Source organism: Agelaius tricolor, unplaced genomic scaffold, assembly GCF_023055355.1.
Source record: "Agelaius tricolor isolate 1412-34295 unplaced genomic scaffold, bAgeTri1.0.p SCAF_6, whole genome shotgun sequence".
In the NCBI taxonomy this organism is placed as follows: Eukaryota; Metazoa; Chordata; class Aves; order Passeriformes; family Icteridae; genus Agelaius; species Agelaius tricolor.
Genome location: NW_027269266.1, coordinates 49,800,422 through 49,827,107, shown reverse-complemented (window position 1 = coordinate 49,827,107; position 26,686 = coordinate 49,800,422). Strand labels below are relative to the sequence as shown.

The 26,686-nt window shown below is 38.8% G+C and overlaps 1 protein-coding gene across 3 annotated transcripts in view; it reads right to left on the bottom strand.

Annotated features, from left to right (window-relative positions):
• Window positions 1-26,686, bottom strand: part of TPK1 (thiamin pyrophosphokinase 1) — a 311,253-nt gene that overhangs the window by 167,736 nt on the left and 116,831 nt on the right. For all 3 annotated transcript variants that reach the window (XM_071429756.1, XM_071429757.1, XM_071429758.1), the window contains one exon: window positions 20,567-20,636. In XM_071429756.1, the coding sequence (XP_071285857.1) occupies window positions 20,567-20,636 (70 nt within the window). The remainder of the gene's footprint in view (window positions 1-20,566; window positions 20,637-26,686) is intronic.

Here is a 26,686-nt window from a genome sequence, read left to right as displayed (position 1 = left end):
ATTTTTATTTTTGGTGAAGATGGGCTTGAGTACCTTAAACATATTAACATAATTCCTTCAAGTTTCAAGCCCTTACACTGATAAGGTTTATAATAATTTGCAGACCTGGACTACGCAGAGGAACAAAACCTATCACTTCATGTTTTTAGGAATTGTGAGCCCACGTGGCAAGGAATGGAGAAAAGACCCAGAACAGCAGAGAGCTGTTTGAAGTCTGTTGTCTCTGTATGACTGAAACTGGGTAAGTCACTAGGAGGCAGAAGTTTTATTAAACCTTTTGCTGCTGACCTCTGCTGCAGCTTCTCCAGAGCTGACAGACAAGCAGGATATTCCAGCAGAGCATTAGCATTTCAAAAGGTACCTGCACCTCTTGCCTAGCACAGCACTGCAGCATTAATTAGAGAGACTGCAGAAGATAAATGCGCATACAAAATGAGACTTGGGCTCTATTTGATGCTGAGTAACCTCTACCAAAAAGCACCCTCCCTTTCATCAGATAAACTCAAGGGAGAATTCTCCCACTTCTCCACAATTTAGCTGTACAATGGATGACTGTATTTCATTTTCTGTGATTTAGACAACAAGGTATTGCAAAGTTTAATAGAAATTCTTTTAAGGTTTGTACTAATTGAAAAGATGAAAAGTAGGCTTAGAGCTCTGAAGGAATTGGTGGAAAACTGTTTAGTATACCAGGGTTTCTGTCTTCAGTGGGCTGGAGCATCACAGCTCTGTAAAGCTCCTGCACCTGGCAGAGATCCTTCTCACTTTAATCCTTGTTTTGCTCTTCTGGCTCTGTCACAGCCTCTACAGAGTCAAGGTACCAATGCCATATTTTAGTTAGCAAAGTCAACAGGTTTACAGTTATGAATGCACACAAGCAATTCTCTCTTTCAAGAGATTAAAAGTGTTTCAAACAACTATTTTCATGAGCACAGATGCAATTAAAATGCCTCTGATGAAGCTCTAATTAAAGAATAAAACCACCTTTTATAGTTACTTGACATATGGATGAAATTAAGAAACAAATAAAGCTGCTACTCTCACGTATCAATAAATCTGCCTTCTGATCACAGCCTGATGTACTCAATTGAAATAGTTTTTCTACCAGGGTTTTATGTGCTAAACTTTTTATAAGGGATAAAGAATGAGGGACTGACAAAATGTGTTCATCAAGGGAAAAATCAGCTCTCTTGACATTTTCTTCTGTAAAACATTTAAACTGCTGTACCAAACAGGTAAGTTCATACCTATGCTCTGCACCTTAATAGATGCAAAAGAATGTCTGGTTGACAGTGACTTGGTTGACAGACCTAAATTTTTATTTCTTTTCACTGCTCATTAGTGAACAAACCTACTTGCAATGAAATACAGTAATGTAAGGAAACCTGCTGCAGTGTTACCCTGGCTACTATATGAACTGTCTGCTTTCCCAAAGACTCCCAAGTACAAGTAAATGCTATTCTAGCTGTAAAATTCTCCGTTAGCTTAGCTGCAGTCAAGTTCCTCCTCTGTCACTGTCATATTTTCTGGAAAAATCCCTTTGCCAGGATTTCTTCTCCTGGGAAGCTGAGAAGCCTCAGAGAAAAAGGAAAAACAATATTATCTCATTTTTCTCTCCTGTTTTGCTGCTTTGGAATGTGGTTGGAGATTGTTTATCCAACAAGTGGTTGTTTGATTGGTTTCATGTGAATTATTTTTACTTAATGACCAATCACCGTCCAGCTGTGTCAGGGCTCTGTGGAGTCAGTCAGGAGTTTTTAATTAATATCTTGTTAAGCCTTCTGTGTGTATCCTTTCTCTATTCTTTAGTATAGTTTTAGTACAGCATTCTTTAATATAATACAATATCATAAAATAATAAAGTAGCCTTCTTAGAACATGGAGTCAGATTCTCAATTCCTCCTTCGTCCTGGGGACCCAGCAAATACCACACTCCCCCTGGCAGTCAGCTTCCAATGCCTCCTGAAAAAAAGGCCTGTTTTAGAAGTTAGCCATTGCCACCCCCAACACCAGAGGGAACTCCCTGCAGCTCCCTGGATGGCTAACCTGAAAAGAAGACGGTGTAATTGCACAACCATATATCCAGTGTAAGGGTGGGAAATACCCCTTCAGGGAAAAAACCCTAAACTTTGAACTGGCCATGTCAAAACCTGAAGTCCTTCTTGCTTCTCAGAGCTTCCTTCACCACTCAAAAACACCAGCTGTCACAGAGATATTCAGAAGATAAAATCTTTTCCTTTCAGCTGGAATAACTGATCAGCAACTAATCAAGCCAAGGTAACTTACAAAAGCTGAAGATCTGGTTTATATTAGTTATTTCACAATTTAGCTCACAGGTGATAAAAGGCTGAAGCAAGCCATATCCTTTCAGACCTCTCATACCTGGGAAGTGGCTAGTGTGGACACATGGTACTCTCATTTGACCTACTAAAATGTCACCTTCTGCTTATTAAATTAATTTTACCAAGGAAATACTGATCCTCAGCTCAACATAAAATGGCTTTCATAATCACAGGAGTCTGTGCTGGTTTTTATGTTTGGTACAGACTTGGCAGTCCTAACTCAGGAGAAAAAGCTAACTGCAATTCACAGAATCATAGAAGGATTTCAGTGGATAGAACCTTAATGATCATGGTAGTTTCAACTCCACTGCCATGGGAAGGGACACCTTCCATGACATCAGGTTGCTCAAAGTCCCACCTAGACTGGTCTTGAACAATTCCAGGGATCACAAATATATCAAGGCAGCAAAATTCTGGAAGATGTCAAGGTCCTCAAGTAATCCTTCCTTCAGATCACAATATATTTCTACCACTGTGAGGCCTTGACTATAGCTATCACTGACAAGCACCAGAAACTGCAAGCACGTGCTAAAATCCTCCCTAGGTCCCAGTCCTTCAACCCTGCACGTGTACAGCCCTGCCTGGCACACAGAGCCAGCATCTCTCCTCTCCAGGGAGAGGGAAGCTCTGTATCAGCTCCATCTGAAACCAGCACAGCTACACACAACACAGCTGGCAGCACAGCTGGTGAGTCAGAACACACAAGGAGTCCAATGCAAAACTCAAGCTCAGAAGCAAATTCATCATTGCATTCAGAATTGGTAGAGCAGAAGAGGATGTAAAATTATTTTGTTATATTTTAATACATTTAAAACGGAGCAATTTTCCAGATAATCTTTGCTAAGGAAAAAAAACCAACCACCACCAACTAAAATGCAAACCACACACACAAAAAAAGAAAAAAAAATCTGAAAAAAAACCCCAAAAACCTGCAAGCATGACCAAGAGAAATCTAAAGGGCATTGTGAAGGGTCTCCAAGGCTACATTGAGAACTTGGTTGACTGAAGTGTATACAAATCTGAGCTAGCTTTAAAACAGCTCAGAGACTGGTAGTAGTTATAATGGCAGTGCGTGCTGTGCTTGTTTCCAGAACACTGCCAGCTTCACATGTAAGGGTCTTAACTGTGTTCAAGAAACAAATGTGTGTGTCTGTCCATCTCTCCCCACCCACCTGTCAGACTAAGGTGCTACAGCAAATTTTCAGCTGAGAAAGTAGGTTTGTGTTACTCCTGCTTATTATTAAGCTTTTAATACCCAGGCTGTGGCTAGGATCTACCTACCAAGCTCCTACTGCCTGTTACTTAAGCTGGCTGTCCTTATTAATGTTTCATCTAAAGCAAGGAAATCGTGCTATGGAGGGAAAGTTTGAAAAGAACCTGAGGCAGTCTTCCTGTTTGTGTCTGCAGCATTTAGTTTACTGCCACTTCAGAGCACAAATGAAAGCATTGAGATAACTACCTACCTGACAGATATGAGATGCAGGTCAATGTAGAGATTTGTTCTTATTTGTAAGTGGCAATCACAGAAAAAAAACCAACCCTGTGCACTGGATTGAGGCATTAAAAACATTACAAACGTACATGTACCTCCTCAATCCTCCTCCTTTCCCTCTGTCTGTGTGGGTTAAAAGCACTCAGACAGAAAATACCTGATTCTTGATAAGTAACACATATTTCAAAAAATTCCTGTCTTGGCCTCTGCACAAGTAATTGTCTATCAAGTAGAGTAGCTGAAAATAATTTGATGTTAACACTGATGCTGTTGGTGCCCTGCTTATTATAAAAAAATGTAATAATACCCCCATATGAACTTCACATTTTATTGTGATTAAAAAATCATATAACCCTTAACTGCTATTCTACTAAGTTCTATTATTGTCATAATCACTTTGACTTAATCTTTTATTAAATTTCAACATATTAATTACCTTTTCTTATAGGATGAGAACTAGATCTTAAGGACACAGAGCTGCCTATAAATAATACAAGTGCAACGATGAGCTCTTATTAAAAGCAATTCCCTTTACATACAGTTATAGTAATTTTTCCTTAGGGAAGACATTCAGAGGTCTAATATCCCTGCTGCCATCTGCACCATGTGCACTAAAAGAAGGGAGAGGAGAACCCTGAATGGATGCAGCATTGGAAATGTTCTGGAAAAGACTGGACACAGATGAGCTGTGAATCAGACACTTTGAATTAGGGTATATTGAGATGCTCTGGGAGTAGCCTGAAGACTACCACAGGTGACATGGAGTGTAACCATCATCAGAGATGTCATTCAACACAGGATGTAATTCATCTGAATGACAGTGTGGCACATTCCTTCAGTCTAAAACTCACTACAAGATAATTCTTTCCACACATTTTAATACCAGCAGGTAGTAGTAATACATTAATTCTCAGGTTGATAAGTTTTTGAAAAATGTGTAAAGTTAGGAGGATTAGACCTCTCTGCCTGATAATGAGGTAAGAGATTCATATTTTATTGGCAGAAAAACTGTGACTGAGATTACTTTTGTAATTGTTCTTGGAGAGGAATGGAAAGTCCTCCTGAAGATTAACAGAAAATTCTACTTCATTGTAAGCAAAGCCATTGCCTAAGTTCTGTTAAATACCTGCTAAATTCCAATGCAAAACAAGCCTGCACCAGCCAGCTACAGCCAGCCAACTGGTAATAAATTGGAATTTGGACTTACATGCTGATAAAAAGGCACCAAGATTTTGGATCATTCTCACCTTCAAATCCAGCTCCATGTATTTTAGGAAGTGCAGCACACCCACTCTCTCTAGGCAGCAATGACCCTCAGGTGCACTTGACACAGCAACAGTTTTTGGGGATCCCATCTGGAGTGTTTCAGGCTATGTGGTTCCCTAATTCTAAAAAACACCACCTCCCTTACCTAGATAGGTATGTCCATGATAGAGAGGGAGGTGGAGAATATCTTTGTTCCAAGCAACAGGGTCACAATCAGCTCTAAGGCCCAAGAAGGGCAGGCTGCAGCATTCATGAAACAATACAGCTTTTCCAGAGGCCAAGCTGTGGAATAAAAGGGCCACTTCTTTTCATTTGTGCTCCTGGCTGATGGTGGTGCATGGAAGAGCTCCAAGGAGGAGGAGTGTGTAGGAGCAGTTTTCCCCATTTCTGTCTTTTACAATGTGGGAAAAACAGTTTGCAAATGCAGCTTTCAGATGAGAAAATAAAATAATTAAAATTACTTTTTAAACACAGAAATAAGGAATTAAAGCTACAACCTCCTGGTAACTCATGCTTTTGATCTCTGGATTCATATAATATATTTAGAGATTAAAATAATTAACTCTTCAGAGATAACAGAGTGGAACAAGTCAGTGTGTGAATGTCAGAATTGGCTCATTTTCAAAGAAGGTTGGGGAAAACAAAGAAAAGGTACACTTGGATTGACAACTTGTGTATGGTCCTGTGTCATGATCCAGCCTAATGCACTTGAACACGCTGAAATATTAAATCCTAGAAGCACAGGAACTAAAAGAGGAATTTTGATGAACTCTTAAAAAGGGTCATGAACATGACTGTATTTCTGCTGGCGCTACTAAAAGAAAACAAAACTTGCCATGGCTTTTCCAGTGTGAACGTGGAAAGGAAGCACTTTCCCCTCTGACTAAAAATGTGATCCCGCAGAATGGGGAAGGCATCACACTCCTGATGAAAGCCCTCTTCAGCATACTGGGAATGCTATTACAGTTTTAGAAACCCCTACTGAGGTGTATTATGATCACATATATGCATGACAGGGCTGACCACTTAATCCCCATTCTGTCATAGGAAAGTTGGAGAATAAAAATTACACTGACACCCAAGGGTATTTTATAATAGAATACAAAATAAAACAATAAATTTGCAGATGATTTTGGCTTTGCCTCATGGTACTGCATTATGCACCAAATATTCCTGGCCTCTCATTCATTACTATTTAATTACAACAGCATACCTTTCTTTCAGACTTAATTAACCTCTGAAAGGAGTTTGTGACCTTGGGACCCTCCTGCACATTTGCTATGTGCTGTTGGAATATTGCTCTGCCTGGAAACACTTTCTTTAATGCTGAGATTTAATGAAGTGCACAGGTTTTTACAGGGAACACACAAAATACGAGAACCCTGCATGTGGTCACTTAATGAACAAGAGCTAGAGCATATCAATTAGAATCATAAATCAATACTAAATTAACATTAGAAGATGCCACAAGAGTATCCCCAGAGGAGAGGGTCATTACAGTAAACATGATCATGAATGCTCTTCCCGATTACTTTCACTGTGGGGCACAGAAGAGGGAGTAATGAAATGAGGAGGGATTTGTCCATTTACTTCCTATTTGTTTAAGCCAGCAGAAGCTTAAGTATCCCTCTAAGCCAAATGACAGTGCAGTACAGTGTCAGCTCCTGTCTTTGTCAGAAAGTGCTGTTCAAGCTGAAATACTGTGACTGTGAATGGAAATTGGAGAGCAGTAACCCCATTCCGAGATGAGAGGCAGAACCACAGCTTGTACAACTCCTTTCATTGCTTTGCTGCAAAGCTTCCAACAATGCATTCATGTTGGCCCCTTGGTGCCAATCAGAACAGACTGGTGCTTGCAGAGCAGGTGCTGGTCCAGTAACTCACTTGCTAGGAATGTTAACTCCTCAAAATGGATTCCTCATCATCCTGAGAATTCCTTCTGAGAACTAAAAATCACATCAATCCATGGATGCTCCTCATACAATTCCCTCCTGTACAAAACTACCCCAAAATCACCTTTTGCACAGTTTTCTTTTTTTCCTACAATTGAATGCATCAGAAAGAAGAGATATTGACATCTGCACTGTGACTTCATTAATTACAACCATTTGTTGTCAAACCTCACAGATGATGTTTTAGTAAAAAAAGAAAGAAAAAGGCACTGAATTCTTTACTGACTCTTTTCAGATATCTTTTTGGGACAGCCTGTCTTTCTCTCACCACTCAAAATACCTTTATGTGCACGATTCCAATCTGATCTGTCACCAATATTTAACACCCCTGCTGCAGCTTACAAAATTAGAAAACATCAATCCTCCCACGGATACTGCTGGAACTTGCAGAGGAAAATCGTAAAGCCTTTCTTTCTTTCTTGTTACAGAACAACAGTTGCTCCACTGGAGTCATTAGCTAGGTTTCTTCCAGACACTTTTCTCCTTCTCAGCTTTAGTATCAAAAACATTTTCACTCCCTTTCCATCTTTTTCCTTGTGCCCTGATTTTCTCCCTCCCTTCCAATTTTCGCCTTTTTTCGATTAGGTCTGTCCCTAACCTGTTTAGATCCACCTAACACCAAGGCAAAAACCCTGCTGACAAAGAAACAGAGATATTCACGGTTCTGTTGCATTGGTGTGTAAAGACTCTATGATTCCAAGCCTTTGTAGAGTGGCCTCACTTCTGTGCAGAGGGAATGACAGCCACAGGCATTGCTCTGGCCCACAGCTGCATGTCCACCACTGAACAATGAATGTCACTGGACTTGTAACACACACCAATTGCAGAAACAATCAATCACTCTACTACCCACTCAAAAGCTTAAAAAAAAACCCAAAAGAACAAAAGCTGACCTAAAAATCCTACCAGTCTCATAGTAGAATATATTTTGAGCTACACTCACATACCAGTCTCTTTTTTATGCTGAAGGAAAAAGGGGAAGTCCAAAGGCACAAACTTTTATCCACTACCATTGCTACTCCCTCTGTCATTGCTTCATACATCAAGCACCGTAAAAATACACCTTTTCTAACCTGCTGATCCTTATCAATCTTCTTCTCTGGTATCCTATTAGGTCTCTCCACACCAATGGGTTAATCTAGTCTCAAGCTGCAAACCCCTACATTTCCTTTCACTTAGTCACTCTAATTTGTGCAAAACACAATGAACAAATGAAGGGGAAGAGCTATATTTTTTTTATTGCTTCTATTCTTTTTTTTTTTTAATTTGCCAGATACTTTTTACACAGAGATCAAAACACTGGAGAAAACGAAGACCAAACTGCATGCACATGTGTACTCTGATACAAAACATCTTCTCTACACATCCCCATTAGTCACTAGTGATATGAGTACCTTCATCTCCCCACTCAGCTCTTCTTCAAAAGAAAGAAACTTATTCCAGATGGAGTTTCTTAACCACCAGGGAAAGCCAGGCAGTTTAAGAGTTAAGCACTCTGTGTAGGTGGGATATCCCTCAAGAGTTAGACCAAGAATAAACCAAGAATTCCTCTTAGACCAAGAATAATTTCTTGCTACAGGATTAATTTCATTCCTGATCTTACTGCTACTATTTTAAATAATCTAAATATTTTGATCACTCTGTGGGCACCTCAAAGTTGCTTCACATGCAGTAAGCAGTAAAAATTTCCAACTATTGCCAATGCTGGAATAGATGCTCAAACAATATTTACACAGTAAAAAGGTTTTTTGTTTGGTTTGGGATTTTTTTTTAAAGCAAAAGGGATAAAAATGGATGATATCCCAGTCTCTGGAAGATGTGGTTACTGACAAAGCAACAGTAGGACTCTCACTGCTGTTCCATCTATTTCACAGGCTGTTGGAACAATACCAGGTTGCTGAAAACATTAGATCCAGCTGTGGTGATTTCTCTGCTTGCAATCCCCATGGAGAAGTGATGCATTATGTAAAACATTAGTTATAATGCAAGAATTCAGGGCAATACATGGAGAGGTTATAATTGCTTAGGCATCTAGTGCTTAGTATGTTACCAATTAAGTCAATAGAACGTCCTGAATTTGTCCTAAAGGCAATCTGTGTCCCTATTCAACAAGCACAGGCCCCATCTATTTCTGTGTTGTGACAATAAAGAAAAATAACTAAGTAACAGTAAAAAGTTAACAAGACTGACAAGCTTGCATGGAATTGCAGTTCCCCTCATTCACCAGGTTAGTTTCAAAATCCTGAAAAAAGCCACAACAGAATTTCTACAGGATCTTCATGCTGTGTGCCCACCGAGATAGTCACTGGTCAGTCTTGGTTTGTTTCTTCTCTCTCTAGAATGAAACATAACTTTCAACCACATTCAGCTGTATTCTTTCTCAAGTATTATTTGTCTGACCCTTTTTATTTAGTAAGCAGTTTAATATTCCTCGGTACTCAGAGGAACAAACAAGGACATCGCTCCAAAGCCAATAGAAGCTGAATGCGTCTCTTCCGTAGCTCACTTCCATAATTTCTTTGTACAGTACATACACATACCCCTATCTGAGCCACAAAGAACTGGTGCAGGACAGATGTATTTTTATTCTGAATGTTTCCATGTTCAGACTGTGTTGCAACATACAGGTATTTTGGTGGTGTGCTAGAGCTGTTGTCCAGCCCTTTATCTACTGCTCTCTTCTCTCATCTCTCTAAAGTTCACTCTTCTATTCACATCCTTGCAGTGTTAATTTTTCCTGAAGTGCTGTAAGCACACAAGTGCTTACAAAAAGATAAGAAGAATGGAAAATATTTGCAAGTAAAGGCAATGCCCACAGCACACAGAAGATGCTCACACTGGTATCAGAAACCATCTTAGTGCCTTAGTACATATTTGAGCTGAAACATTCCCTATTTCATAGCTGAGTTAATGAGTCAGAGCTGAAAGATGTGCTGATACTGGTCCAGACTTGTGCAGAGACACCAAAACCCGTTTGCAAATAGCCTCTAGACTTGCTCATGAGGAATATTCCACACAGGCAGAAAAGCATCAAAACACAACCCCAGTGGACCTTGATTCATTTTCATTATTTTTAAGACACTGTAATCTTGGATCTAATCTACCTGCTGCATGATCAGACATTTTTCTGTTTATTTATTTATTTCTGTACAGTTTATCTAATTTCCAACAGGTTTTTGACTATCTTTTAACACTAATGCCTGATGTATTTTCATTTTATCTGTTATCAAAAATAGATCTTTCTTCCCTTGCTCAAAAATCAGAATTCTCTACATTTCTCTATAACTGACATTCACTACATTTAGTTATCTTGACTAAAACTTCTTTTTTAAAGTCTGTATGCAAGAGACAGCAATTTATCTCCTTTTTTATTTAACACAACTAACTCAAAGCATTACAAGATTTTTTTTCTCCACCATTTTGCAAGAATGAAGCACAGGCTGTTATCTAAATAAGGCCATATGGTGGTTGAAGAGGAGTGTGCACACCCAGGAGTGTGATTTTTGTATGAACTATTAGTTGAAGGAGATATGAGTTTCTCGGAATATAAGTGTATCCAAGAGCAGCTTTGGAGGTACCACTGTACACATTATCCACATGCTTGAGCAAGTTATTTCTGGCAGCAGAACAAAACTTATTCTGTGACAGCTCAGAGCTCCAATTTTTTAATAAGGATTAACCCTCCTGTCTTAAATGACAGAATTTGCTGGGTTGACTGGCAACCTTATCTAGTCCAACTTTCCATCAACCAGAGATTAATTGATGCTCAACCCTTCATGAGGATGGCTTTGCAACTGGTTCTGCAGTTTTTGCTCTATAGTTTATCCTTGTCAGAAGAGGCACAGGGTATTCATCTCTTGACCCTAAAAAGTAAATTTATTAAATATTCTCAGTTATCAACTGTAAAAAGGAGCCTTGATCACAGTTTTAGAACACAGTTCCTTGTTCTTGATAGCATTTTCTGTGAAAACAACCGTGGCACAATACATTTTTGAATGAAAAGATGAAAAGAGTCCATTTGTAAAACGAAACCACTCTTGGAATACAATTAGATTTAAAAAAAAATCTTACCAGAACAACTAAGAAAAATAAAGAATGGATTTATATTCTCAAGTTTTACTTCTCATCATATTCTACAATACATAAAGTCCTCCCCTTCACAAACTTCTGACTTCACTAACACTAAATTTAAACAGATTTGAATAATAGAATCATCTGTTCTGAAAATAAAAGTGTCCATTTGAATGCAAATTGTTAAAAGTCAGAACTTCTGGCATTCACATATTTATAGAAAGAGAGCAGAGTCTACTGAAGAAAGAGAATAGGAAAGAAAACCAAGCAATAAACACCCAGAATATGTTTATGCTCCAACAATCACTAATAAGTTTAGTAAAAGAACATTTTAGAGATGGCAAAAACTAATCTGAATAATTTATCTATGGGTATTTCTTGTGTTCAGTCCCATTAGGCAATATACTGTAATTTGAAGTCAGCTGCAAAGGACTATACCCGCTCTTCCCCAAGATTTTCCAGGCTATGAAAAAAAAAAAAAAGAAAACAAAAAAACCAAAAAAGAGAATGAATGGGTCTTATATCACTAGTAATTCCTCCACCTAAATGTCTGAAGTGCAACAGAGCAGATTAGCCAACTTCAAGGTCATTTGTTAACACACATTCATTTTAAGGCATTGATAGCACATGGATTTCTGTGCTCCCTAATTGAATACTGCTCTTGGCCTTCTTCTCAGGTTTTAACAGAGCTTCTTTCAAATCTAAGATCATTCTTGACATGTTCAATATAAAATCTGTACTTTAAATTTTAAATGACAAGTACTATTGCAGCAAAGACCCAGCTTGGTTTGAGGCTTGTAAGAACTTTCTAGTTTTGCTTTGTTTCAAGAACAGGAAAACTCCCAGTCCCCAGACTGCCCCTAACATCTGTAGAAAGCATTGCTCTATAAAAACAAGCATTGCTGGCTTAATCCTTAATTTCTATTGATAGTCAGAGATACAAAGGAAGCAAGGGCATACATTTCACCCTAACACTATACACAAAGCCAGCTTCTCCTGAATCCTGAGAATTTCCTTATGCACAACAGACCAAACCACTATAACATGCTGAGTACTCTTTAGCCAGCTCAGAAGTCTTTTTGAAGCTGCTTGCTCCAGATGTGACTCAATGCACGGATATTTTATCACTGCAAAGTCCTAACCTCTAGCATTGGTGTGGCCATAAATGATTTTTACCATGTCATAAAGCCAGAAATCACCCAGATGGCAATGACATTCCTCTGCTTAGAGTACACTAGGGGCAGAGATGCAGCTATTTGAAGACTACGATGAAGCAGTACAGACCCTCTGATTGAAAGACCTGGGATTAATTCAAAGTGTCCCTTTATTCTCCTTTTCTTAGCCCCCTTTTTCCCCCTGCCTTTTTCTTTTTTTTTCTCTCTAGAACTACTGTTCTGGACAAATCATGGCCCTTTGGTTTCCTGGTTGGAAATTTAAACTTGGTTTATGGTGCTCTTACTGGGACAGAGCAGTTTTATGGGCAAAACACATCACTTTCAGCCAGGAGACCTTGTTTCTAAAGTTGAACTGTTCACCTGTTTTGTATTTGCTCATCACTCCATCTCCCCAGACTTATGTTTTGGTCCTTCTTATCTACTCCTAAGCAAGATTAGAATTATTCAAAAAAGCAGAGATTCATGCTTAGTGTTTGTTGAGTGACTGAAAGAGGGTCCTAATGCCATCTTTGAATATCTTGAGGTATGTGAAAAATAAAAAAAAAAAAAAAAAATCAGTGGATTTATACTAAAGCATGAAGATCCCTGGAGCACTCATGGAGAGCAAGTCAGCTTCCACCCAGGACTTAATATTCCTTATTAAATACTGATCTCATGAGGAATGATACAAAGGCTCATATTTTAACAAGGAAGTATCAGAAAATCTGATGAGATCATGTGAATGAGGAGAGCATTTTATTTATTATTAGGAACTATTTTCCTGCATTTTAAAGGTGACTAACTGAGAATGTGAGGTGATTTTGTAATTCAATGCATGACTTAGAGCAAATTAATAAAGGAACACAACAAAAGTCTTGCTTCCCAGTTCTCCACTTTAACCTGTAGATAATACTCTCACTGTTGCTTGACACAAAACCTGCTACATCTACATCTGCCTCTTGTGAATCATATCCAGAGGTTCTACTGGGCACTGCTTTTTCTTTTCTACCTTCTCCTGTAAAGAAAGCAGGTTCCTCTAGTAAGGTAGTTACCTGCTTGCACTGTCTCCTGACATAAAAGAAACAAGGCATTCATACATCTACGTACACACATGTACCTCAGGGATGAAAAGCCAGGCATTTCACAGCTTCTGCAAGGGCATGATGCTACGAAACCTTTTTTCTATTAGAGATCTAAATTTCATGGGTCACAACAGGCAGTGCTGTCACCTCCCATAATTTTCAGTCATAAATATTACTATGATTCTACAATTACCATCTTGAGTAGCAAAAGCAATAGAAATTCAACATGAAGAGCAATTTAATCTCACCTAGATACTGCTAATATTTACGAGACCATATGTTTTATTATCTGCCATTTGATTTTCAGTTTGAGAGAATGATAAAAAAACCCCAAAAACTTGCTCATTTTCTGTTATGGTTTATGCAGTAAGTTCACTTAAAAGCACCTCCAAGTAAACCCAGTTGCTGGTGTCTCTCTCAAAATATATCTCCACTTCTTGTGATATGTAAAAGAGTACTTCTGCCCCTCCTAAAATTCTCAAGTGAATCCCAACCAATGGTGGTGTAGCTCCCAGATTTTTCCTTTATAGCATAAGATGATTAAGTGAATAGAAATAACTCCTTTACTCCAGAAGAATACATACTCCCATACTCCCGAGTCTGGGTTATACAGCTGTTTAACATGAAGATGAACCTAGCAGTAAAAAAAAAAAAAAAAAAAAAAAAAAAAAAATAGACCAGTGATTTCCAACTCTCATAATTTCTGTAAGCGTTTGATTCAGAGACCAAAAAAGTCTGATATGCCTAGTGATGTTATTGCCCTAATACTTTCAGGAAACCCCTTCCAATATAGGAAGCTAATTTTGGTTTAAATTGAGGACTGAAACTATGCATATTTCATGATATTCATGCCTTGCTACCTCAACTCTTCACTGTTTCTGAAACAAATCTTGACTTAACAGTGCACAGCTACTGGAATATAAATGAATTTGAAAATGCAATCGAGTGAAAGTAATTAAATTGAAGATATAAATGAAAAAAGCAAAAAATTACACAATTCTGAAGTATCTTGAGAATTTCTCATCTGTATTACCTGAAGCAAACACATTATGTAACTTCAAATGTATTAATCCTTCCAAACACTAAGAGATAGATTTCTTTGGTTTCTTTAAATTTGTTGGTGCCTGGCTGTTTTCTAAAAATGGATCCCAGGTCAGGTATTTCCTAAAGGAGGAAACTGTGGATAGGGTTTTTTTTTTTCCTGAACACTCCTGCAGAATTTATTAGGATAAACACAAGACTCTAATTTTGATCTTTAAACACTGCTATAGTTTTTACGTCAGGCAAAGATGTCTGATGTAAAAGATTTCCTTTAAGCCATTTGACAAATAAAGCACTGCCTGAGCTTCCAACTTTCTTGGCTTTTGGATTGTAATCCCTCAAATCAAAGAATTCTTCACTACTAGCAGCAAAGGGGCTGGCTTTGACCTCACAGTTTCAGCAGTTATATTTTTTTTAAACAGTACTAAAACATATTCTCATATCAACACGAATAAAGCAAAAATTTCATGAATATAACTGTCTCACATCCTCCCCAAATCATACAATGAATAGGTTTTAAAGACAAGAAAGGATCATAGGACTCTTCATGTAGAACTCAGATAATCTTATTCAGTGTTTTCTGCATCAGCGCCCTAAATTTTGCCTGAATATAGGATGCCTTAAAAACAATACTCAGTTTAATCTGAAGAGTTCAAGCAAAGAATTTCTCTCAACTGTACATTAAGTTATGTCAGTGGCTAATTACCTTCATAAGTACTCTATTTCTCATCCAATATGGAATACAGCAAAGTATGCATGAATTTCTCAGTCTAATAATCTTATTAGGGACCCACTTTTCCACAAGTAGAAGATCATTCAGGAAAAATAGATCTCATTTTGCAGATGGGTTTTGCTAGCTGTTGTCCAGAGGTTTCTTTTTTGGTTGTCTTGTCAATGGAGGCACTGGTTCTTAGATTAGCCAAATTCAGTGTAAACTATAAATAGCCAACTGAAGTAGCCAAGGGACTACTAACCCTCATTAATTGCTAAAATGCACACATGAAACCTTCAAAATATACAGACATTATGATTCCTCTTTCCACTTTTCACACAGGCAAGTATATGATGATAGCTACCTTTCCTCATGGAAGTTATATTAGCTTAGTTTTCCTATTCAAAGGTTAAACTTTTCTTTAGCTTTCAAACTTTGATGCAAAATAAACCCCCTGAAAAATGCATGCAGCTTGGGAGAAACACAAAGAGATCTGTGAGCAGTTGCAGATCTACAATCTTGTTGGGATCACAGAGATATGACTGGGTGTGGCAATGCAGGGATGCAGGCTTTTTAGGAAGAACAGGATAGGAAGGTGGGGAAGAAGAGTTGCCCATTCTTTAAGAGAGAAGCTGGAGTGCACACAGCTCTGCCTAGGGATGGGTGAAGTTAGGCAAGCTAAAGCTGAAGTGGAACTATATCATGACAGGGATTTCAAAGATACAAGTTGATTGTAAAACTGTATTTTTGAGGTCTGTATTTGAAATTTAGCAGCTGCATCAACTGGAAATGTCTACAAAATTTGTTCCTAATTTTTAAAAACTCCCATAGAGCTTCTGGAAGCTGCCTGCATTTACAGTCAGTTCAGAGAAGAATTGTATAGTAGCAGCTGTGTTTTCATGCATTACCTGAGTTCACCTCATTTATGCTTAATATGTAGAAAATGCTACCATTTTCCAGTTTTACTGCTACTCTATTTTATATAGTTCACAGAGAGAAACTGAAAGGCTAGTGAAAGTGATGTTCTCTGTGACTGTAGGCAAGTCAGCTAGTGTCACACAGTCAGTCTGAAATACTAACCAGAACTCCAGAAACACAGTATTTTTCATGATTGGCTAGTGTCACACAGTCAGTCTGTAATACTAACCAGAACTCCAGAAACACCGTATTTTTCATGATTGGTTTATCCTTCTTCCTGTAGAGCTCACCACTCCCCTCTTTGACCTGATGCTCTTAACAATGCAAAACCTGAGTACACATTGGATTTGATATCTCTCTGGGAAACAGCATCCAAGACACAAGAACTAGTGCCTGGTTTTAAAAGTTCCAATGTGATGATAGTTTTCAATGCATTTTCACCTGTGTATACCCCAAAGCCAGTGACACCCAGGTTAATCAATGTCCTGAGATGTAATCACAAGGTGTTGAGAAACAAGTTCTGCAGTGTGATACAGATAAACAACAGCTTAATGCTGAAGTGGAAAGCAGTGCTTCATAATGACTCAAGAAAATTCAAAATTGGATTGGCAAGGCAGACAGAATGAGCAAAGAACCCATAAAGATCAGCAACTCACCTGTAACTCTGATTAGTAACAAATGTTTAGCAATCAAGAATGGTTTAGCAGTAATCCTTATTTCTAAGTGGGAATTGGTGTTAACAGTCTAAGGAAAATTACCTTTCTGGACTGTAGATTCTGAGGGAGAAAAGCACCAGCATTCTGTCCTTTTCCACTCCTGCCTTTCCCATGTCCCCAGTACTGACGGGTCCCAAGGACCAACCTCTTTAAGGGAAAATTATCCTCCCCTTTTGGTTATTCCTCTTAGCCCGCATGCTCTAAAAGGCAATTTGTTTTAACACATCATTGAAAAAACCTGGCATGGTTTCTCCTTGTTAGCACTTACAAAAATTAAAGTTTTCTTGGACAGGTTTGTTTTTAAACAAAAATAATTGCAACTCAGATCTTTTGAGAAAATGGGAAAACCAATATAAAAATGTCATAAAAATGACACCACAAAAACAGAGGAAGACAGATAACATCTTACATATGTTAAACCCATGACAAAGTCTCATTGCTATGTCAGCCTGTGCAATGCTATAGAGAGGAAGGTGTGAACTTCCTTTGCTTGATGGGTCTAGCACAAAAGCAAGTCAAGATATCAGTGGAGAAATAGGAAACAGATGGAGGTGGGGGGCTCTTGAATCACCCTTTCCTGCTTTTCATCCACTGGCATAGGCCAACATAATGAAAAGCAAGTTAAAGAATTGTTCAGCACTGAAGAACTACAGCAACCATGGGAGCAGCAAAAGGAGGCTTAAGAGGGAATACCTGAATTAAACACAAGCATCCAAAGACACAAGCAGTGGAAAGACTATGCATCATCCCTCTGGGATATGGACACAATCAAGTACCTCTATGAAGTGCCTATAGACCAACACACACAGTATGGGAAACAAACCAGGAAGGAGAGATCTGTGTGCAGTCACAGATCCCACTGTGATTATAGAGATGGATAACTCCTGTGGCTGGAATGCTGTCATGAGGGGCTATGCAATATTTAGGAGAGATAGACTGGGAAGGTGTGGTAGTGGAGTCACCCTCTATGAGTGAGGTAACACTTGGAATGGATTGAGCTCTGTCTTGGTGAGGATGATGAGGGAGTGGAGGGCTTATGAGCTTGGATGAAATGAGAGACTGGTAAGGGTGATGCTGTTGTGGGTGTTTGCTACAGGTTGCCCAGGCAGGAGGGGAGGAGGTTGATGAGGCCTTCCACAGGCAGCTCAAAGACGCCTCCAAGTCACAGGTGCTGGCTCTTGTGGGAGATTTTAACTACTCTGACATCTACTGGAGAAACAACACAGTGAAGCACAAACCATCCAGGAGGTTCCTGGAAAGCCTTGATGACTACTTCCAGACAGAAGAAGTGGATAATCCCACAAGGAATGGTGTGCTGCTTGATCTCATACTAACAAACAGAGAAGACCTTGTTGGAGATGTGAATGATGGGCACAGCCTTGGCTGTAGTGACCATGAGACTGTGGAGTTCAGTCTGGGGAAGGGAGGAAGCAGGGCAGTAAGATTGTAACCATGAACTTCAGAAGAGCTAACTTTAGCCTCTTCAAGGATCTTCTTGGAAGAATCCCATGGGAATGAGGCCTGCAGGAAATAGAAGTCTAAGAAAGCTGGTTGATATTCAAGGATCACTTCCTCCAGTCCCAGGCATGTTGAATCCCAGTGAGAAAGAAATCAGGCTGAGGGGAAAGAGGCCTGTGGATGATCAAGGAACTCCTGTCTTTACTTGAGTGTAGGCAAGAAAATGGAGAACTAGAGGCAGGAAATAGAATCAGTGTCAGGACACTTGGAATGAATACAGGGAGGTTGTCACAGTGAGTATAAATGAGATAAAAATGGTCAAGACCCATCTGGAATTAAAGCTGGCCAAGGCTGTCAAAGACAAGAAGGGCTTCTTCAATCCACTGGGGTCCCTTCCAACTTTACCTATTCTGTGAATCTGTAATATGAACTTATCTCCAAAGGAAGAGCATCAGTACACAGCACTTATCTCCAGTACAAGAGCCCCATACTGCAAGCTATTCTTTTCCCAAACTATTATCACTATTTTCCATTCTAAAGGATTCTTCATAAAATTTAGTGTCACAGACAATCAAGCCCAAAATATCAATCAAATTCTTTGTTTATGTCTGTTGTATATTATAATATCCTTAAAATTAAAGGACTATTGTTTTTTTGGGTTGTGATATAACACAGATATCAAGGCTTTGAATATAGTATAGTTTTAAAATGTTAAGACAGCATTAAAAATTATTAGTATGTCAGTACAGTCTGAGCAGACAGCTCTTTAATAACAATGGACAGGGAATTTAAAGAAAAAATACTTCAGAGAAGTAAATGGATATTCTTTCCAGCAGAATGATTTCTTTAAAGACAAAAATCCAAATTATGCACTCCTTTTTTTTGTTTCAAAAGAACTGCTTTGAAGGTAAAATATATCCAACCAAAGCAATTAAGATGAGAAGAAGAAAGATAGAGGAAAAGAGTACTCCAAGGGCCAAGTATGTAAGACTGAAAGGACTATTAAGTCAAAGTATAATCATCCATTTTCCCCTGAATTATATTTATTTAATGCAAACATAAATATGTGCAGAACAGATGAATGGGTTACCAGAGAAGGTAAAGCAAAAGCTCTCAAATGCTGCTCTCTGGAGAGCATCACCATTATCAAAGAGAACTGTTTGCTGCAAGTTAGTCTTGAATTCAAACAGACACCTGCCTAAGTTTTCTTTCCATGGCTCTGTGACCAACTACTAGAAAAGGACAAAGAGAATTTTATAAAACACAGTCTACAACAATAGTGCTTCCCAGGCTTCAGTCTTAGCAGTTGGAGAACTTTAGATAAACTTTTCACAGGTGACAAGGGAAGAAATTTTTACTTTAATTTTTACTTTTGGACTACAGCCTTCCTCTCTAACTCTTGTCTTTTTTTCTGAAGGAGAGGAGGAAACTGAGCTTCCTCTTGTCCCCATCATACACTTTCCATTAGATGAAAAGCAAACTATGTGTCAGATTTTTCTGTATGAATAAAACTGTTCATAAGCTTGTAAGTTCTACCAGATGCCTTTCTCATTACTTTGCTCCAAGAGTCAGTGTATCAAATCACTTTTTAAAAATACTTATTTATGAATTCTTGCTCAAAAAACCTGAAAATCCTAAAGACAAGCAAAAAGAATCCTTAGTAAGCTAAGTTTGCACAATGTTTCATAGTTCCACTACAACTATAAGAAATCATTTGAATCATTTTGCATCACAACCCCCACTCAACACCTCTGTTGCAGAAACCTGGGATGTTTTGCAATTTTAAATGCCATTGCAGAAAACAAGACCATATTCTTTCAGTCATATTTCCTCACCTAGTGTACACATTTATAGTGTCTGTACTTGCCTTTGGTCATTTATAATGCCCTGATGCTAATTAAAAAAAAATTCACAAAAAAGACTTCCTAGGAAGTCTAAGTAAGTAGATTTCCTCTAAGGCCTTATGAAAAAAGAAGAGGACATACTTTGTTTCAGCTCATGATGACAAGCATCAGATGCTCCTCTAGGCAACCCTTGCTAGGGGCACAGCAAATTTTTTCAGAGGCCTAACTCTGATGGATGCACAAAATAAGACAGACTGAGAGCAGAGCTTTCAAGAGGAAAAAAAGACCAGTGGGCTTCAGGGAAAATGGTGTTTCAGACTACCTGTGTTTTTATAAATTGGAGCTGAGAATAAAATTTTAGGATAATGCGGAGAAAATATTATACTACATGACACAGTTCATTAAAGTACCACGCACAAAGCAAGCAGCTACTTAAGTAACTGAACAAATCCTACTCCACATTTTATTTTCATTGAGAAGAGATGGCTTCAATGACTTCAAATGTATTGCTGACATACCTTTCTTGGCTCCCTTCTGTGATGTGGTAGAGAAGATTGGCACCTCCATCAGCACAAGCTCTCAGGGCAGCTGCAAGTGAAGAAGGAGAACATCAGCACATTTGCATTATAAATAAAAACCCACAACTAGTTGACAGTGCTAAATTAATTGTTCATAGTGGCATAGGGAATAAGCTTGAGATCTTATATGGCTTTTAGCTTCTGGTACTTGACTGCTTTCCCTGTTTCTCTAAATAGAAATTTGAACTGTTTTGTTCAGACTAGTGCCAATCTTCATCTGACTGTGCCACGGCACTTGCAAATAGCTTATTTCTGTTATGAATAAAATTCTATATGTCTAATTCAACAAACAACAAAGTTGAATTTAGCAACAATTTTAATTGAGCAGCGATTTTATATAAAATAATACAATCAAATATAATCAAGCAGATACAAAAATAATTTGGCAATGGTTTGGATAAAGCATAAGCAAAACCGACCGGGGTACAAACCCGAACGGGGTACTGGGGGGGGGGGGGGGGGGGGGGGTCTCACCCTGCCTCCTGTACAAAAAACAAAGGAATCCAAACACAACTTATATACTGTATGCTAATACATATTCATCAATATTTTCCCATAAATCTCCTCCTATTTTTGATTCTTGAAATCTACATCACTGTACTGCACAGCACCTGCTCCGCTTGTTTCTAAGGGGTCTTCTGGCTTTTGGTGGTCTCTTCTGACGAAGGCTTCTCCTCATTGTCAGTGTCCTTTGAACAGCCCCACAGGTTACACATGCGCCCCAAGTCTTGTGTTATAGGAGCCAGCATTATATCCCAAAAATAAGCCTTATTATTTCATAGATACCTGGAATTATCCCAATTTTGTCCATTTCAAGGCTGATTCCCTAATTATCCCAAGGCCTATTCCGTTTTGGGATTTTACTTATCTCAAACTACATCCTGAATCCTATTTTCTCTTGAACATCTGAAAACATCTGTTTTGTGACACTAATTCTATTTTTTTTCCCTCTATTACTTTTTAACAAATATTTTCTAAAATATTGATATAGTTACAATTCTTAGCACGGATCAGATTCATTTATTACATTTCTATCTATCTGAACCTGCTGCCCAGCCAGCTTAAACTACAAGACAGGCAAGTATTAAAACCTGAAAAGGCCACCCTCCATCTACAGATGGATCCTTGTCACAGGTGAGAACTTGCACTGTAAACACAACTATCTTCTCACTCAGGCAGAAGTCCCCTATGGTGGCTCTACAGCAATCTGATAACAATTGGGAAAGAAAAATAACCAAGAGTTAATAATCACAATACCTTTTTTTTTCTTTTTTCCCCCCGCTCCTATGACACAAAAATGTTAACTTTATTACAGTTCCTATATTTTTCCACAGACTGTTTGACTCTTCTGATATAAAGTAAGTGGTTTATGTCTTAGCTTTAAATCTTGGACTATCCTGGTACAAAACCACAATAATTTTCAGCACTTTCACCTAACTTGGGGGCCACAAAGGGCATGTGCCACTAATTCCAGTTGATTTAAACAAGCAGAGACAAGCTGCTCTCTTGTGATCCTTTTGTTTATACAGAATAAAGTCAGAGAAAAGAGACAAGTCTAACACTATTACAAAATCAAACATTAATTGTATCTTTTTTCATAAGCTTCCCTATTAATCATCATTTAACTAACACACAGCTCTTTCATGAGGCTTTTAAAACCTGATAAGCTATTAAAAATTGAAAATGACCATCTTGTCTTAGCAGTCTTTATCAGTTTTGCTCTGATATGCACAAGTTAGATACCTATAGCACTCAAGATAAAAGAAGCTGTTGCTTCCATGCTAGGGCAGAGTGTTCCTTCCAGGCACAGAGAGACTGACTGGCAATACTGAAAGGGCTGAAAGTCACAGGGCCAAGGGGAAAAAAGAGGAGACATAAGTAAAAAAAGGTACAAACAATCAGATCAGGCACTTCTTGTTGCTAAGAATCCAATTTTCAGCCAAAGCCGCTTTCCTTTGGTGTTTATTTTTCAGTCAGAACCACCTGTCAGCAATGATACAAACCTGAATCTTTCCTTTTGTGCACATTCAATGGGCAATCCACCTCCCCCCTACTTAGCCAGCCTATACGAATTGGGACAACAGAGATCACCTCTATAGCTGTTCTCATCTTTAAGTCATTTTTTCCTATGTGGGTGCTAAAATCCCACAGGGAGTGTTTGTAAATGAATATCTAGTGTGCAGTACCAAGTAACCTTGGCTGAGGATTTTTTTGGGGGGCAGGGAGAAAGAAGGAAGCAGGACAAAGCAAAAGCTACCAGTTCATCACAGGTGACTTTGGGTACCTCAGCTATTTTTCTTTCAGGCTGAAGCCATGAGCAGAGCAGGAGAGCAAGCACTGTACTGCTTCTAGCACAACTTCTGCTGCTGCTCTTTCCAGTACCCACCATAGCAAGCACTACTGGCCTCAGCCTTCTTGTACAGACCATGCACTTCTCTGTCCCCTTAACCACTTCACCCACTCCTCACAGCCTCCACCCAAACCCATATTAACAAGCCAAGGTCAAGAAGATTTGATCCTGAGAAATCTTATTAGGTGAAATAATTTCTAGATTATTCTAGAAGCTTGCCAGCCACTTACTATGGTGATTCCCTGCTTCAGGCAAGTGCCTCATCCAGTCTGATGAATACAACATCACAATACAAGAACACTACTTTTTGCCTGCTGTGTTTGACTGGAAGATTTTAACTTCTTTCACTGGAGGTTACAGCTGAAAATGGATTGATATACTTCCTTTCACCTGGGCATACCTGTTCTCTCAGGGAGTTCAGCTCACACAAAACAAAGTAATGGCCCATTGCAAGAGTGTGTAATACCTGTCCTAACTCAGCAATCCTGTCCACTGGCTTATTTAGCAGATAGAAGCATCTAAGCAAGGCCTAGGATCTAAGGTATTTGACCTGCTTAAAGCTTGTTTCCTAGACATTTCCAGACAGCTACAGCTTTTTCCTTCTGCAAATGGTGAGTTTTCCATCTATTCTCCCACCTTAAAAAAAAAATAAATATAAGTAGCTTATAACTTCTGGGAAAAAAATTGGGATGAGATACATTAAAAGAGATTAAAATCTATTATTGGTCTCAAATATTTTAACACAGCCAGAGCCTTAACTATTGTATATTCTCTCAATTGACTTACCACTAGTGAAACCTGGCCCAAGATCTCTTCATCTGATCTTACAATTTTAAAACAATGCGACCAAAAAAACCCAAACCAAACTAAGCAGTACAAAACTGTCCTGATTTAGAGCAAATTTGGGAGAAAAGCCTCTAAAGGGGTTCCTCTAGAAAGCAGATTCAAGTGGCCCCTCCCCTAACTGGTTCAGGAAAAGATTTCCTTGGAGAAAAGTGGAAAAAACTGCTTATTTAACAGGCAAAGCATTCACCAGCACAAAAAAATGAACAATAATAAGCAATAAAACCTCTTCCAACTCCAAAGGAGATGACAAACTCAGAAAGTCCCCTTCATGGGCTGTAGCTTGGCTCACTCAGTCTCTTATCAGTCCCTCCAGCACTGGAAATGCTGAGGCCCAGGCCCAGCCCAGTGGGCCACAGGTGTGAGCTGCTGGTGCTCTTCTGGGTGTTCAGTCCAGAGCAGGTTTAAACAGGTCCAAGAAAAAGAAAACCCAGAGTGTCCAGGGAACTTCTCTGCCTCAGCTAGCTAAAACTAACTAAAAAGCAAAGGAGACATCTGCCCTGCTGTCTGTCCATGCTGCAGACAACACAGTCCAGGAGCAGGATGTGGGGGAGCAAGTGCAGTTTCTGATAACAAAGTCTGCGCTTCTTCTCTCTCGTCCATCACTCTCAGAACAACCCTTAAAGGTGCAAAACTTATTACCCAGCTTCAACAGAACAGACAGTTGGGGATACAAGCATCACATAAGCCAACCCAGGACAAAAACAAACCAGTTTTCAGTCTGGTACGTGTAAAAGTACTGAGATTCTCCCAAAGAAAGGAAGGTGCCTAAGTAACAGATCTATGACATTTAGATATTCTTCACACAGATATGGTGCTACTATTTTATATCTCAAATCGAAAGAGTTGCCTTATATAACTGCAATTTAAAGCTGTCCCTTACATATTTATTCTTATTTATTAAAAAAAAAAAATTAAACTTCCATAGCATTGTAAAGTTATTTAGAGAAACAATTTATGAGGTACTGATCCTTTACCAACTGAAATCAAACAAAGCCTCAATTGCATTAAGGAACTAGCAGGTAATTAATAGATTGGCTGGAGGCCAGTAAATCATATATTTCTACAGCTATGAACTAAGCTTTGCTTGACAAAAACTAATGATATATCTTAGCTGGAAGAATATGTATCATTATTACCTGGAAGTGCTTAAGGAGATGGTCAGCAATTCTAAGCTTACAGTTTGGATGGAAAATTCTCTATGAAAAATAATAGGAACTGATTTTTAGCAGTGCCTTTTTTATTAGAGACAAAATTGCTTTACAAACAATTATTTGGCCAAGGTGCACCATCTCAACTGTGTAGGCAAATCTAAGAATCTCTAGGCACTTAGCAACAGCTCACACAAAACCTCATTAATTATTTCAGCAGAAACTGAAGGACCTGAACAAGATTTGGGCTTTGTGTTTCTTGGTTGGCATTCTGAAAACAGAAACACCTTCTTCTGAGATGTTTTCAATTTAAACATGAAAGCAAATGATGAAAAAAAAATTAAAAGGTGGAAAGTGACATGGATGAAGTGCTAAGGGTCACAAATTGGTCAAAGGCAAGTTATCCTCCAGGGTGACCAAAGTGGATGGTGAGGCTTATAAAGTGAAGAATAACTTAAGTGGCCAGTCAGAACACCAAAGGTCTTGCTCTTACCTCTCTTCTGCCCCAAAGGGTACCATTATATTATGGCAGACCCCTCAAATTTGCTAGGTGGGCTACACATGCTCTGGATTATGTACGTCAGAAAAATCTAAGTCACCAAAGACATTATCTAAGGGGTAGAGGCAGTTAACCTGGCCTCTGTGAAGTGACACATACTAAGGAATTAGTTCATATTATATTTAACTAATATAATATTAGTTTATATTATTGATATTAGCAAATATAAAAAACTTCCTGTCCAAGTAGCTCACTGAGCTCTGGTGGGTCAGGAGGACCAACACTTCCAGAAAAAAACATCGTGATATGCAGTAGCTTTTTCAACCAGCACAGTTGGAAGCAGAGGAGGCCTGTGATTTTTGGCTACCCAGCTCAGCTGCAGAGCCCCATGGTACCATTTCATGCTTCTGTTATTAGAAGAGATGATGTTAAGAGGACAAGGACACAAGTGCACTGCAGCCCCAGGTTAGCATGTGAATTTGCACTCCTTGGCATTACCACAAATTACCACCTTTACAATCTGAATATTCTGTGTTAAGCTCCACTGCTCAGAAATAGCTCTGTCTGCCAAATTACCACCTTTTCTATCTGTTGGATTCCTTTCTTATATAACTCCAGTGTCAGTCAGGGAACTAGGGCATGGAGATATAATCAAAAAATCAACTGTTTTATTGTGCAGGAGGGAGAACTCAATGACACTGTCAATAACTGCTTCCCAAGTTATTGGGAGCAGCATGTGTTCAGTTCAGCCAACTCTTGCCATGTCTGAAATTATGGCAAGAGTAAATACCCCTCAGCCCCATCTATGCCAAGGAAGAGTTATATAAAGAGCATATTATCAAGCCATCCTATCTAAGAGTTTCTCAAAGGCAGCCTGAATGAAGAGACAGAGGCCTTTCTGAGCAATGCCCTTCCTTTTAAATGGTGCATCTTCTGCTAGTAACCAGTGAAGTATTTCCCTTTACTGACTGAGTTTGAGGCACCATTTTAGGGCTAACTATTAGTTCTTATAAAAATTATTCTAACACAACAAAAACACTGGAAACAGTTTACTTTATATTTACCCCTTTGGCAAATATAAAAATCTTCCTGTCCCTGTGAGACAGGATATGAGCAGCATATGAAACACAAAAAAGGGAGGTCTTGGCTGTGAGCTAACAAGTACTGATACTTTTTGCAGAAAAGGAGCAAGTATATTATTGTATTCAACAGCCCTG